General features: G+C 40.5%; 1 protein-coding gene across 3 annotated transcripts in view; it reads right to left on the bottom strand.

Moving 5' to 3' along the window:
• The window catches only part of LOC122799403 (zinc finger protein 271-like), a 405,050-nt gene that overhangs the window by 310,424 nt on the left and 79,391 nt on the right, over window positions 1-15,235 (bottom strand). For all 3 annotated transcript variants that reach the window (XM_044068427.1, XM_044068426.1, XM_044068424.1), the window contains one exon: window positions 10,244-10,370. In XM_044068427.1, coding sequence (XP_043924362.1) covers window positions 10,244-10,370 — 127 coding nt within the window. The remainder of the gene's footprint in view (window positions 1-10,243; window positions 10,371-15,235) is intronic.

Below are 15,235 nucleotides of genomic sequence, written 5' to 3'. Positions count from 1 at the left end.
CAGTAAACAAATATAAATAAATAAATATGTACTTTATATCTTCTGTTCATATGTATTTATTGAATTTCTCAACTGGGGTACAGTACTGATCAATTCTGACCCACTTCAGTCTCAGCCTAGGGTCAATATTATGACCACTCAAACACAGTACATAAGATAACAAAAACAAGAAGTGACAGTAAATAAAATACAAAGAATGTGCAATGCTAAGAATATGAGTACATAAAGCAGTAAAGTGAGGGAAACATTACATTGCTATCAATATACATTTTACTACAAAGCTTAGAGCCATCTCAGTACAGAATCACCACCTTATTAATCTGACCCTATACAGCTGTAAAACTTAACAGCAGCATGCTATCATGAAATGCAATACTGTAATCCCTGCACTATGCTTCTACACTATGACTCGCATACTGCCACCCCATGTTAAAACATGCAGAAATGCACTACTAGACATTTGGTTTTGTGGGTGATGCATTAAATATTTTCTACTGTACCTTTGGTGAACAAAAGTAATCAACCGTGTTCTTAATCCTATAAACTATATCCAACGTGTTCTAGTTACCCATTTTTTTCTGTGTTTTTTTATGTCATAGCAGTGTTTTCCATTGTCCGAAATAATTCACTGAGACAGTGTTTTGTGAAGTAAATGATCAACCACAACTAATTAAGAAATTAGAGCATTATAATACCACCTGAACTCTTCAAAAACGGTTTCTGCTAGAGGGCCCCATACGAGGGGCTTCATTCCCTTTTAGTTATATAAACTATGTGGTCACACAACAGTGTGAAATAGGAAAATAGCCAATACAGAGTACAACGATCTCACACACAATAAATGCCTTACGACACAGAAAATGTGCAAAAACAGCAAACTCAAAGAATAGCAACAGTGTGATAACTTAAATCAGGAAGTTGAAATCCAACTAAATTTCACTCTAATAGGGAGGTCATCTCCCATTCACTTCAGCTGCCTGTGTCAGTTGCTAAGGTTTCTACTTACAAGGCTTTAACTAGCTCATAAAGGTTTTTATGAATTTACTGTCTCTGGAATGGCCTTCTAGTTTCCAAGGCATAACTTTATTCTGCAGTTTTTTACCTAGTTTTAAACTATAAGGAAGATTATTATGGATTTTGTTAGTTTTACACTGAAAATTTTATTTTAGTTGCTTTAGCTAGTTAGAACCAGATCTGTTTTAGCAGTAATGCAGCTTTCTGACTGGTTATTTGTGAAGCCTTTTATTTTAACCTTTTTGGTTTCTGCTTAAACAAGCAAATGCTCTGAAAGAGTCCAGATTACCAGATGAAGGCACTAATTACTGCAAACTCTGTGATGATGTGAGGTATTGCCATCTGTGCCAGGGAGAATAGGGCAGTACATATGTAACATATGCCAGTATAGTTAGCTGGAGTTTTGTAAATAATTTTGTGCCAGTTGACTATCACACTGACTTGTACAGATGCTAGTGTTAAAAATGTATCAACAGTGTTATTATAACTGATTAAATGTATATGTTTAAATAAAAAAATTCTGGAAGAGAAGAGTAGAAGTTTTTGAAATTGTTCTATACTTTTCAAATACTGCAACAGATCTTAGCAAAGCTCTGAATGCATATTGTACCAGAGTCAGGTGATCAAATGTGATATTACTATATAACCAACACTGAGAGGATGGAACTCTTACAGCAGTTTGTTTTGTTTTCCTTAGAACCGGATATAAACAATCTATGACAGTTACCACAGTTCAGTTGTTGCTCAGTTCAGTTTACTTTTGAAGCTCATCACCTTATCTTGTGGAAGTAAGTATCTCAGCATCTAATCTTGCCTTGCTGTATTAATTAGGTTAGCTACAGAAGATTTATTCTTTAGACAGTCAGGAAATACAGTGAAATTAATTGAGTATTTTTTTTGCATCTGTTTGAATCTGTCCAACTGTGTTATTTTTATTTCTCCTGTGTTTGAAACTCTAGTGTTTATTTTATTTACATATTTAGTATTCTCATGTTTTCCATTTTTATTACTATTATTATTATTATTATTATTATTATTATTATTATTATTATTATTATTATTATTATTAAATACTTTTATACCTTTCAATGTGGCTGGTCTTTTAGAGAATACTTTTAACATCTTAAGAGTACTTGTGTTTATTTTAGTGGTGTTGTTGCCATTGCAAAAAGCCCTGCTGCTTTGGTTACACTGTACTATTTCTATTAGTATTGATTTTACTCAGTATAATTGGATATGCTTGTAAGAGCCTTAGAGTAGTTGACTGGTGGCAGTGTCTACCTTACAGTCTGGGTAGAAAGGGGCACAGCTAGTGAATCTGTTCCAGCCTTTCCCAAGAGTATGTGTGTGTATGTATTAAAATCAAATACACAGGTGTGGATGTGTCAGCTACTTGCAACTAGGACACAGCACTCCAAAGTGAGTCTTGTTTGGGATCTGGAGAAATAGAGACCACTCTCAAGTCTAGAGTGAGTTCCCGCTCTGCTCTTGGAGGAAATTTTGCATGATGCAGAGAGATGCATTTGAAATACTGTGTAAATCCATTCCTGTTTTCGGTGACCATCTCTCACCAATGTCACTGGTGAGGATTGAGGCTCCTTGATTACTGGCCCAGAGTAGAGACGCCGTCACATACTGGTGGCAGAGCAGTGGGATATTCCTTAAACTTCAGTAGCCTGTGGCCAGTTGTCACTAAAGGTGTGTGTACTCTCAACACCCACAAGGTAAACATTCAGAGTTTCATTTTCATGAAAGTTTTATTAATTTTTATTAGTTTACTTTAGTCAGGGAAAACTGGCAAAGATGTCAGCATAAGATTATGGTAAGCTGACAAAGAACCAGTTGGCCAAGGTGTGTGAAGCCAAAGGACTGGTGCATGCTAACCAAACAAAAGTGGAAATAATTCCAGCTTTAACTGCAGCTGAGGCATGGACCACTGACCAGGAAGACAACTAGTCAAGGTGTTGGGGATGTGCAGTCTTCAGAAACAGGACAGTTCACCTTCTCCACAGAGGACTTAAAAAAATCTGTCTGGAGTTAAAGAGATTTGAATTGGAGGCCAAACGTTTTGAAATTGAAGAAAAAGAGAGAGACTGCAGCATTGGGAGACTGAAAAAAAGGAGAAGGAGCATCAATATGAGACCGAGAGTCTGCGGCATTTGCAGATCAAAGACAGACTGCGGCATTTGGAAGCTGAAGAAAAGGAGAAGCAGTGTCAGCATGACAGAGAAATGCTGACCCTTCATCAGGGTCATGGAGATAATGGGAAAGAGAATAACCGGTCCCAACAGCAATAATGGGCAGTACATTTCTTCCACAATTTGCAGAGGTGAATGAATTTGACAGTTTTATTCATATATTTGAAAGAGTATGTAAACAGTATGATGTTGAGCAACAGCTCTATGTACGGTTCCTGACCCCCGTACTCCATGGTAAAGCTGTAACTGCTGTTTCTAAATTGTCTGATACTGACTGTTTATACTATGACAGAGAGAAACAATGTTTATTGAAATGCTATAAGTTAACACCTGAAGCTTATAGAAAAAAGTTTTGTGAGCACAGACACATGGCAAATGAAAGTGTATGTGATTATACTGCTGAGGTAAACACTTATTTTCATAGGTGGGTGAGTGGGTGTCAGGTTACCACTTTTGAAGACTGGCAGACCTTTTGGTGAGGGAACAAGCCCTTAATACTTTGCCTGAGGACATGAGAATCTAGTTGGCAGACCGGGAGTGTAACTCTGCAGACAATCTGAGGAAAAAAGCAGATCTCTACTTAGCAAACAGGGCACCAGTGCAAAAGAAGGGGATACCCAGTGCTGCACATGGATATAAGGAAACCCATGGTGGGCAGCCTAAATCACTCCAAAAGAGTCTGCCAGTAACAGGGGAAGCCACTAGTCCAGGTACACAGCCAGGATCAGGGGTTAGATGTTTTAAATCTAACCAGAGGGGCCATGTAGCATACAAGTATCCACTGAAGCAAGGTGGGGAACAAAAGGTCAGGGACCCAGCAAATGGGAATAGCAGCGTGCCAGTAGTAAGTTGCCTGGAGACAATAGGGGTACCAAACTATCACCAGAGTTTGTATCCTATCTTACTGGATGGAAGACAGGCAACTGCTAAGAGAAACACAGCCTCTGACATAATTATTGTGAAGCCTGCAGTGGTTTAAGAGGAGCAGTATTTGCTTGGGCAGTCCACTCCAATTAGAGCTTTAGGGGGATCCCATTCCAAATAGCTTTGGTCAGGGCTCACCTTGAATGGGAGGATGGAAAAGGAAGCAAGCAGGTAGCTGTGTTTGAGGATATTCCTGCAGATGTCTTGATAGGGAATGATTTTGATAATGCAGCACCTTGTGTACAAGCAGTTACATGCAATCAGGCTTGGAGAAAGGCATGTAGGTCTGGTAACCCTGGGGGGGGGGGGGGCCCAGACATTCCCCAAACTTGAAGCTGGGGCTGGTGATGTAGCTATCTCAATGAGGGAGATACCTTGTAGCAGTGAGCCTTAAAGTGAGCCAAGGCTGCTGGTAAGTACTGATGTTCCCGTGGACAGGGTGACTGCAAGGACAGAGGTGAGTGGTAGTACCCAGGCTGACAGTGAGGCACTGCTCTTAGAAGATACTACGCTTCCTGTGGAAGGGGAACTGGGATTGGTTACAAAGATAAGAGTTGAGACAGGCTCAGCTTTTGTATCCTACTTTATGAAGCTTGATGAAGGTAGCTAGGGAGGCACCTGATGTTCAAGGAAAAGGGGAGTCTGTACAGTGGAACAAAGGGTTACTGTACAGACAGTGGACCCCTGAGGAAGGGCTAAAGGGTGAGGTGATACAGCAGTTAGTAGTACCCAGAGTGTACCATCTGGCACTTCTAGCCCTAGTCCATGACATTTCTTTTGCAGGTCATATGGGCAAAAGCATACCAAGAGACATATTATGCAAAACGTTTAGTGGTCTGGGACTGCAGGGGATATAACAGGGTACTGCAGGACTTGTAAGCAGTACCAAAGGCTAAGCAAGGTACAGGATAATGTCAAAGCTCTGCTGATGCCTTTGCCTGTGATTGAGGAGCCATTTTACAGGGTAGCTATGGATACTCTGGGGCCTCCGAGTACCCCAAGTTGCACAGGGAAGAAGTATATCCCAGTGGTAGTAGATTATGCTACTAGATACCCTGAGGGGGTGGCTATGTCCTCCATCCAGGCAGAGAAGGTGACAAATGCTTTGTTGGAGATTTTCAGCAGGGTAGCTTTCCTGAGAGAAACACTAACTGACAGAGGTGTAATTTCATGTCAGACCTACTGGCTCATCTGTGGAAGCATTGTGGGATGAAGCACCTAAACTCTAAACTAAAGACCATGCTGCAGGCATTTGCGGACCAGTTTAAGAGTCAGTGGGACAAATATTTGCCTCATTATTTGTTTGCATAAAGAGAAGTACCCCACAAATCTGTAGGTTTTTCACCCTTTGAGTTGCTGTATGGGCAGAGGGTGATGGGAGCTTTAGATTTGATTAGTGATGAGTGAGAGGATGAGTTTGAATCCCACAAGGATTCTGTTGTGGCATATGTCCTAAACCTCAGGACTAGGCTTAGTAAACTCATGGGCTTGGTCCAAGAGAACCTGGCAGGAGGCCAACAACAGAAAAAGGTCTATTATGAAAGGAATACTCAAGCCCAAGAGTATGATGTGGGACAGGAGGTTCTGGTGCTCATTCTTGTCAGACACATTAAGCTGCAGGCAACTTGGGAGGGACCCTTCGAAGTGGTAAGGAAGGTCAGTGATATTAATTACATGGTAAACCTGACAGGCAGGAGGCAGGGGCACAATTTGTACTATGTTAACATAATGAAGCCTCAGAATGTCAGGGAGGTCCTGGGCAGACTGCAAAGGTCAGGGTTGACCATTAAGCCCAGTAAGTGTCAGGTGGGTATGGCAGAGGTGTCCTACCCGGGACATAGAGTGGAGAGTGGAAAAATTAGGTCGGAACCTGCCAAAGTGGAAACTATTCAGGTGTGGCCTACCCTTGTGACCAACAAAGCAGGTGAGGGCATTCTTGGGGACAGTGAGGTACTATAGAAAGTTCTTTCCCAATTATAGCACAATGGCTGCTCCCCTCAATGACCTGACAAGGAAAAACAGGCTAGATAAGATAGTGTGGACCCCAGCCTGCAGGCAGGCATTTCAAAAGCTTAAAGGGGCTTTGTGGGGATCCCCTGTGTTAGCCAGTCCAGATGTCAGCAATGCCAATGTAGATGGACTCTCAATACAGGGTATAGGTTAGTGCATTCCCAGACAGGCCCATTCTTCTCAAGCAATGATTTTCCAGGTTCACTTGAAAAACTAGCTTGAGTCTTCAAACAGGTGGGGGAGATGCAACAATGTGAGGTATTGACATCTGTGCCAGGGAGAATACGGCAGTACATGTGTTACATATGCCAGCATATTCAGCTGGAGTCTTTTAAATAATTTTGTGTCATTTGACTATCACATTGACTTGTAAAGATGCTTGTGTTAAAAATGTATCAACAGTGATATTATAACTGATTAAATGTATATGTTTAAACAAAGACTTCTGAAAGGGAAGAGAAGAAGTTTTGGAAATTGTTCTATAATTTTCAAATACTGCAACAGATCTTAGCAAAGCTCTGAATATGTATTGTACCAGAGTCAGGTGATGAAATGTGATGTCATTCTATAACCATCACTAAGAGGAAGGAACTCTCACAACAGTTTTTTTTTGCTTTGTTTTTCTTTGGAACCTGATATAAAAAAGATCTATAACAGTTATCAAAGTTCAGTTGCTGTTCAGTTCAATTTTAGTTTGAAGCTCATCACCATGCCTTGTGGAAGTAAGCATTTCAGTATCTAGTCTTGGCTTGTTGTATTAAGTTAGCTAGTTTACAGTTATTCTTTAGACAGTCAGGCAATATAGTGAGATTAGATTATTATATTCATAAGAATCCAGATGTTCTAATATATTTTATACTTAATATATATTTCAGATATATATATGAATGTAGATCTAATCTACATTCATCTGTGTTACCTGCAAAATTACAGCCCTTCACAATTTAAATGCTACTAAACCAGTGAAAACAGATTTTGTGGGCTACAACTCATACCACATATTTCGGCCACAGAACATGGACCGAAACACAAAAGGAGGGGGTGTATCCATATTCATCAAGGATACTCACACCTCCAGGTTAGTGGCGCAGCATGATACCTCTGAGATCTTCCATGTGCAACTAACATGGGCAAATCTGCAATGCAAATTGTGGCCTGCTACAGATCACCCTCCATGACCCAGGACCACCACTCCGCCTTTCTGGAGACAATGGAAAACATGAAGGTCTTACCAAACACCCTGATATTGGGTGATTTCAATTACCCTACCATTAACCGGGAAAACTACTTGAGTACAAACTCCCAGGCTCAGCGCTTCCTGGACTTTATCAACTCAAATGCCCTGGATCAGCTGGTAAACTCCCCTACCAGAGGCCACAACATATTAGACCTGGTCATCACCAACATGGGCGACAGGTGTTCCGTACCGGAGGTCAACCCGTCACTGGTTAGATCAGACCATAAACTAATCACCCTGGATGTCCACACCACACCACCTCCCCCAACCAAGGAAACCACAGTGAAAAACTTTTCTAAAGCAAACTTTACCTTACTTAAGGCAGAGGTGGTAAGTTTCACAGCCTCCACGCTAAAGGATAGCACTGCCCAAGATGCAGAATCCTTTACAATTGCACTCTATGAGCACTTACAAGGATGCATGGATCGTGCCATCCCTAGCAAGACCAAGACTCACTCCCCTAAGAGAAGGAAACCAGTCTGGTGGACCCCTGCCATAAACAGGTTATACAACAGAAGGAAGAAACTAGTTCAGAAAAAAAGCAAATCCCAAGAAGGAAAGACATCCCTGATCAGTATCAGTAAGAAACTAAGGTCCCTCATAAAATCATCCAAGGCTAACTTCAAAAGAAAAATAGCCAAGGATTTGAATGATAACCACAAAGCCTTCTTTAGCTATGTCAAGAATCTAAGTGGCAACTCACAGATATGCTCTGAGCTAGTGCAAAATAGCACAAAATATACTGAACCTAATGATATTGCCAACATCCTGGCTGACAGATTCAGTGCAAACTTCACCTCCCTCTCACTTTCAAAAGGGCCCACAACAATACCGGAAAAGTGTAGTGTCCCGGAAATCACAGAAGCACACGTGAAAACAGCCCTTTCAAAAGCCAAAAACACAGCATCAATGGGGCCAGATGGTGTCCCAGGCTGTGTCTTGCATGAACTACAGAACAAACTAACCCCCCCACCTAAACACGCTGTTCAACCTCAGCCTCTCCACAGGCTACATGCCCATAGAATGGCGCACAGCAACAGTTATTCCGCTCCACAAAGGGGGGGGGGCACAACTGACCCTGGTAACTATCGCCCCAAAAGCCTGACTAGCCTGGTCTGCAAGGCTATGGAGCGCATCATCATGGAACTCATTAACAAAGACATTGGGAACCTCCAAACACTTGACCAGACCCAGTTCGGCTTTAAGGGCAGATCATATCTACTAAACCTGGTTGACTTCTTCGAGACAGTCACCAAGGCCATAGATGAGGGAAAGGTAGTTCACACAGCCTATCTTGATCTCGCCAAGGCGTTCAACACCATTCCTCACTCTGGTATTATAGAAAAACTCACCAGCCTGAACATATACCCCTACATCACAAGATGGGTTGCCAACTGGCTTATAGACAGAACTCACACGGTAAGAATAGCGGGCTCCAGGTCAGACTCTAAACCAGTCACAAGTGGTGTCCCGCAAGGCCCGGTTCTGAGACCCCTACTGTTTCTCAGAAGTACACGCAAACACAGGAGGACTGTGGCTAACCAAGTTCGCTGATGACTGCAAACTGGGAGCCATAATTGACTCTCCAGCTGACACAGACATCCTTCAAAAAGGCCTTACTGAGACAGACACCTGGTGTCAAAGTCATGGCCTCAAGCTAAATGCCAAAAAATGCATAGTCATCCCATTTGGGAAAAACAAAACACCTACGAATTACCACATAGGCAGCAGCCCCCTTAATACAGAAGAGGTAATAAGAGATCTGGGGACCCAGGTAGATAGTAATCTCTCCTTTGGCAATCATATTGCCAAAGAAGTTAGGAAATCCTTCTATGTGGCCCATCTAATTACTAAGGGATTCGCATCTAGAAATAAAGAGGTTATAGTGCCCCTCTACTCATCACTCATCAGACCCATCATGAGTACAATGCTTCATTTGGGATGTTCCTCACAAGACACTTCCAACAGCTGGAAAGACCACAAAAGCACATCACCAAGAGGATTACTGGCCTCAAACATATGCCCTATGCAGCCCGACTGAAAAAACTCCGGATGTACTCAGTGGCATATTGCTTACTCAGAGGTGATCTCTGCCTGACTTACAAAGCCATGTCCAACTCAGAATTGATGGACATGCTCCACCTAAAGAAATCCAAGTCACTGCGAGCCACTCGCTCTAGTGAGCTAAACCTCGCCACAACAATAAATAGAACATGCTAGATTCCTGTCACAGAGACTCCCCATGCTTTGGAACAAAATTCCTAACTACATTAGGCAGAGCCCCTCACTAACACTCTTCAAGAGAAGCCTTGACGAGTGGATGGGTAACAGAAAATACACCCCTGGAATCACTTCATTGGCTCTGCTTGACAGAGGCTCAGTTAATTACATTATGGCTAGGCTTAAAAATGCCCTCAGGCAGACAGCCTAGTACCTACCTATGAACCTAAAAGGGCTAATTTCATGGTGCCAACAGAAACAACTTCATCTAAATGAACTAAGAATTTTCAGAGTAAGCAGACAGCAGTGTTGTGTTCATCTTCGGCGGTACTTTTGCCACGGAAAAGCCCAGTCTGATGTACTCTTGTTAGAAATTAGTTTTAGAGATATATTTTTTCAGCAAAAGATTTTACATACTCAAGCAGTTATAAAATAACAGTTTAATTTCACATTTTTTAACAACTGTGAAATATAAACAAAACAATGGTACACAACTAAAATAGAATCATAAGCACGCAATTAAGTCTGTCCACAAATAAAAGACTGTTACATTTATTCCATAAAAGTTTAAAAAAAGAAGTCAAAACAACAACACAGTAACAATACCCTTTACAATGACCTGAAGTATGACCATCCTTACCAACAGAAATCATGGTTTCATAATTCTGCATCATCACTTCTTTGTGTAACTCCTTCTCCTGTTTATTTAACATTTTCCATTCCTCATCTGTAAAACACACTGCAACGTCTTCAAAGGCTTCTGGTGCCTTAAAGAATAAGAAATGATCATCACTTTTGCAGTTTACTTTAATAGGGCACAGTACTTTTTTTGTCAACTGTTAAACATAACAGGAATTCAGAATTGATGAGATGATAAGCAAGCTGCATTTTGTAGAACAGAGTCCTGACCTACTGAAATAATTGCTGTATGGATTTTACACCCTAAAATCATAAATGATGTTTGCATACTTCAACACCATTTGATTACAGTGAAGCCAAGTGAAGTAATTTCACTGCACTTCCACTGCAAAGAATACTTAAAATGTATGCTTTTTTAACATTACAGTACTGCTAAAATAAAACTAATATATCTGGTATGTCATTAATTTATGTCAACTTATTAACTGTGTTTATCAGATTAATACTTACTGAGCACTAAAACCTGATTTCAGAACTGCAGGTTTTATTGAAGTACCTGTTCACATTTATACAATATGTAAACAGAAGCTTTAGGAACTAGAGTCTGATTTCAGAACTGCAGGTTTTATTGAAGTACCTGTTCACATTTATACAATATGTAAACAGAAGCTTTAGGAACTAGAGTCAGCAAGTCAAAACTCATTTATGTCTAAACTACAAAGGCAGCCATCCACACCTGTTTCAAAGACAGGCAGGGTCCTATAGTGCTTCCTTAAAAGGATACCGTGATGGACTACCACTTTGCACCTGGCTTGGATATCTAGCATATATGCTTGCAGAATGCACAAACTGATGACCAAGCGGTCACCTTGCAAGTGGCTTGGGAAGAACCTAACAAAAAAACCTGCAGATGTGGAGGCTGTCCTAGTACAGTTCTTGAAGCTGCTAATATTTCCTTTCAAAGCTGAAGACAATGGAGTTCACTAACCATAGGACAATGTCTGCTTTGTAACCAGTCTGCTCCATTATCAAGTTCAAGAGCTACAAACAAATGACCCTTTTGTTTGATGAATCTGGTCCTATTCAAGCAGTTTAACAATGGTCTCTGGACATCACAACATATGCAAGACCCTTTCCATTTTTTGTGATTTCAAGAATATCAAAAGTTGGAAGAGCAGGTAAATGGCCATCTCTGAAACCAATTTTAACATAAATGTAGGATTCATACTGAGGCTAAATAAACTGACTGGTAAAGGGATACCTCTAAAACCAATTTTGATCTAAAGTTAGAATTCATCCTGAAGCTAACTCTCTCACTGTGGAAGACCACGAGTGTTTTTATAGCTTGCACTGCCAAGAGCCTTTGCAATGGATGTAACTGTCACCAAGAAGATGATTTCCCAGACAGAAATCTTTTCAACACTGAGACTTCTAGATTGATCAGGTCAAAGGTCAGCTGTTCCAAGAAAATGTTCAGGTCCCAAGGAGGAGGGATAGCCCATCTAAGTAGCCGAAGGTGAATCACTTCCCTTAAGAGTTGGTTGACTAATGCCTCTCCTGTCATAGGTGATAGTAGCAGGAGCTAAGTAAAACAGCTGGAAGAATGTCCTTTGTACAGGGGTAAGGCATTCCACCTCCAAAGAGATCTGAAAAACAGATGAAAATGAAGAGAATTTCAGCTTTCAGGAGGTTTCTCATTTTGAGCCAAGTGGAAAACTTTTTGATTTTGCCAGATACATCTTTTTTTGTGCTAGGCATCCTGGTTTATCAGAATGGTTAAAGTATCCTGAAAAAAGTGCCTAAGAGAAATAAGTGACAAATCTTTCTGGCCCTCAGCCTGAGACCTTTCAGGTTCAGATGTACAGGGGCCAGCCCTTCAGGTAAGGAAGTATATCTTCTGTGACATAAACAATGGTGTTTCTTGGCAGTCTTTACCACCATCGAGAACCAGTACTGCCAGAGACAAAACAAACAGATGAGGATCATGCCAGTCTGTTCCTTGCACACCTCCTCTGCTACCCAAGGAAAGAGTGGTGCTGGAGGAAAGCATACAGCAACTGGATGTTGCTACTAGAATAAAAAAAGTGTCCATCTTCTTCAAGGGAACCTTGTGCAGTAAACCATGAGATGATGGTTTGTAGGGGTGGTGATTAAGTCCACCTAGAGAAGCCCTTATTTATCTGCGGACAGAAAACCCTCTTGCTCAACATTCATTTATTGTTCCCACTAATACCTGCTTAGGTCTCTGGCTACACAACTACAATGAGAGACTGAACTCGGGCACTAGTCACAGAGGTCTGGACACATAAGTCGATTTTTATTTATTTGTGCAAAATATACTTACATTGGATATAAAAAGTGCACACACCCCTGTTAAAATGCCATTTTTTTGTGATATAAAAAATGAGACCACAATAAATCATGTCAAAACTTTTCCCACATTTAATGTGACCTATAATCTGTACAATTCAACTGAAAAACAAACAAATCTGTTAGGGGAAAACATATAAAAAATAAAAAACATACAATAAGCTGGTTGCATAAGTGTGCACACCCTTAAACTAATACTTTGTTGAAGCATCTTTTGCTTTAATTACAGCATTCAGTCTTCTTGGGTACACACCTGCCATCAATTAAAGAGACTCTGATCAACCCCAAATAAAATTCTGAATACCGTGTCATTGTGCCGCAACCACTGCCAAGTCTTGGTCAGATAAATGCCCCATTGGGGAACCTCCTTTTTCTTCATGTCATTTTTAAGATTTGTTCATGACCGCCAAGAGAGGGAAGTACAACTGTGAAAGGCAGATTGCTTATAAAGACCTCCAGATCCAGTGTTTGTTTTTCTTAGGGACTGAACACGATTATCATAACTGTAAAATGTGCCAAACATTTGTCCTGAAGACTCTCAGAACTATATTAGCTTCCCTTAATACCTATTTAGGAGACCCAGCACCTTAAGAGCCTCATGCTTTCCAAAATGCTGGAACCCTCACCTGCTCGCACCCAAAAAAAAGTAAAAAAAAAATGAAAATGGATTCTTTGGATGACCACTCTGACTCAAACATACCTGCTTAAATAAAGTAAGGCTCTGTATGCTCAAGTTTCACTGAGGTGCCCCCTGCTGTGACTCTGCCAGAAGCTAGTATGGCATCTATCAGTCAAATATCTGATGAGACTTTCAACTCCTACCTCTGCCACAGAGAGAAGATACAGAGAGAGAGAGAGAGAGAGAGAGAGAGAGAGAAAAGGGAGAACTATGGATGACTATTTTAGGGGTTCCTAAGGGCATATCTCAGATTCTAGTTAGGGAAGAGACACCCAGCTCCCTTATCAAAGTCTGACAAGGTTCCACACAATTGTGCTTTGTTACAGCAGACATCCCATCAAAGAAGAAACATGAAACTAAATATGCTTCTCCTCAGCAGAGGTCTCATGAAAAGGAATGCCTAGATTTTTTCAAGACTTATACAAAGCCATCTTATATTTAAAGCCTCCTTCCTTCTTGTCCTCTCCTGCCCCTTCACCTTTGAAATAGCAACATGATTCCTCCTCACAGGGAGAGGGATCCAAGTCAGGTGAGGACTCACTGGTTTACTCCTTTCAGTTTTTTTCTCCTGGGCAACTGGCCTCTGATGATGAAGATACATTATCACCGGATTTCCCACTGGAAGAGATTTCCTTTGAATAGACCACTTCCAGGATGATGCAACACTTTGAAAGGAACATTAAACACATCTCATATGTACAGAAAAGATATTATCACTTACTGGAAGTGGGGAGTCCCCAAGCCTTCAAGGTTCTAGAAGCCTTTGGATGCTTTTGATCCACTTCCTCTAATATGGATTCACAGCCACCTGGTCCTAATAAACCAGACAGATTCCACAAAGTGCATGAGAAACAAAATTTCCATACAAATATCCAATAGCAGACACATCAGTTTTCTCTCTGACTATAGATAAACATATCAAGTTTATGCCAGTGCCCAATATAATGCCATCTGACAGAGATATGGACAGGTATGGCAAAAAAGGCTATCCTTCTTTAGATCCAATTACTATCACACAGAGATGACTAAATATGTATTACCCATTATAGGAAACCTGAATAATTTAATGTTATTTTTCTTTATTGAATGTGAAAGTCTGACTTAGCAGGGCCCATTTTCACTGGAGGCCCAGGGAGAAAAGCTCCAGCAAAAATGCATATTTAGTTTACAATTTAAAGTTATGTGACATTTATTATACAGTTTTCTATGGAAGTAATATTACATCATGTACTTAGGAATATAGTAGCACTATTCAATAAAGTTATCACATAAAATTACAGGGCAAGTTAGAATAGAAAGAGATCTAGCACCATTACTCATATCAAGTACAATTTTATATCAAATGGAAGTAAAATATATTTTTGTTTCAAGCACATAAAAGCACAGTCTATTAAAGTTTTTGATACAGTTACAATGTGGAATTAAGTTCTCGTAATACACTTTAGTAGGGTAAAAGCATCAGTTTATACTGTACAATGTAGATTGAGCTGGGAGGATTCTGAACATAAATTCCAGCTTGTCTCTATGCTTTATAATGCCACCCAAATAGCCATACATTCCATTAAATCCAGCTTTGATGTTACAAAGGTTTCCTCTATGGCTGCAGCCACTGGTTCGCTACACAGAGGTTTGCTTGCCTTCACATTTGGTCTTTATCAGAGGATGTTAAAGTCATACTTCTGGACTCCTCTCTTCATAGGGATCTACTTTTTGACCCTTCTGCTGCTAAACATTTTAAAATACTACAAGAAAAGGCTGTCATACAAGAGCTGAAGCAGATTTTTCTTACATCAGTCCTTGCATACAAAAGGAACTACCCTTCAAAACTCACTACTTTTGTTTGTAAAGAACATAAATCCCTCCAAAGGATGAATAAACTAAGAAAAGATTTCATGAGGAATCTCAGGGGATTCCAAGCCTGGGAATAACTCCTTTCCAGAAAAA

This window comes from Protopterus annectens, chromosome 4.part0 (assembly GCF_019279795.1).
Source record: "Protopterus annectens isolate FY-2018-M chromosome 4.part0, PAN1.0, whole genome shotgun sequence".
NCBI lineage: Eukaryota > Metazoa > Chordata > Ceratodontiformes > Protopteridae > Protopterus > Protopterus annectens.
The sequence above is the reverse complement of the archived record's forward strand: the minus strand, read 5'-3'. Positions and strand labels throughout refer to the sequence as shown.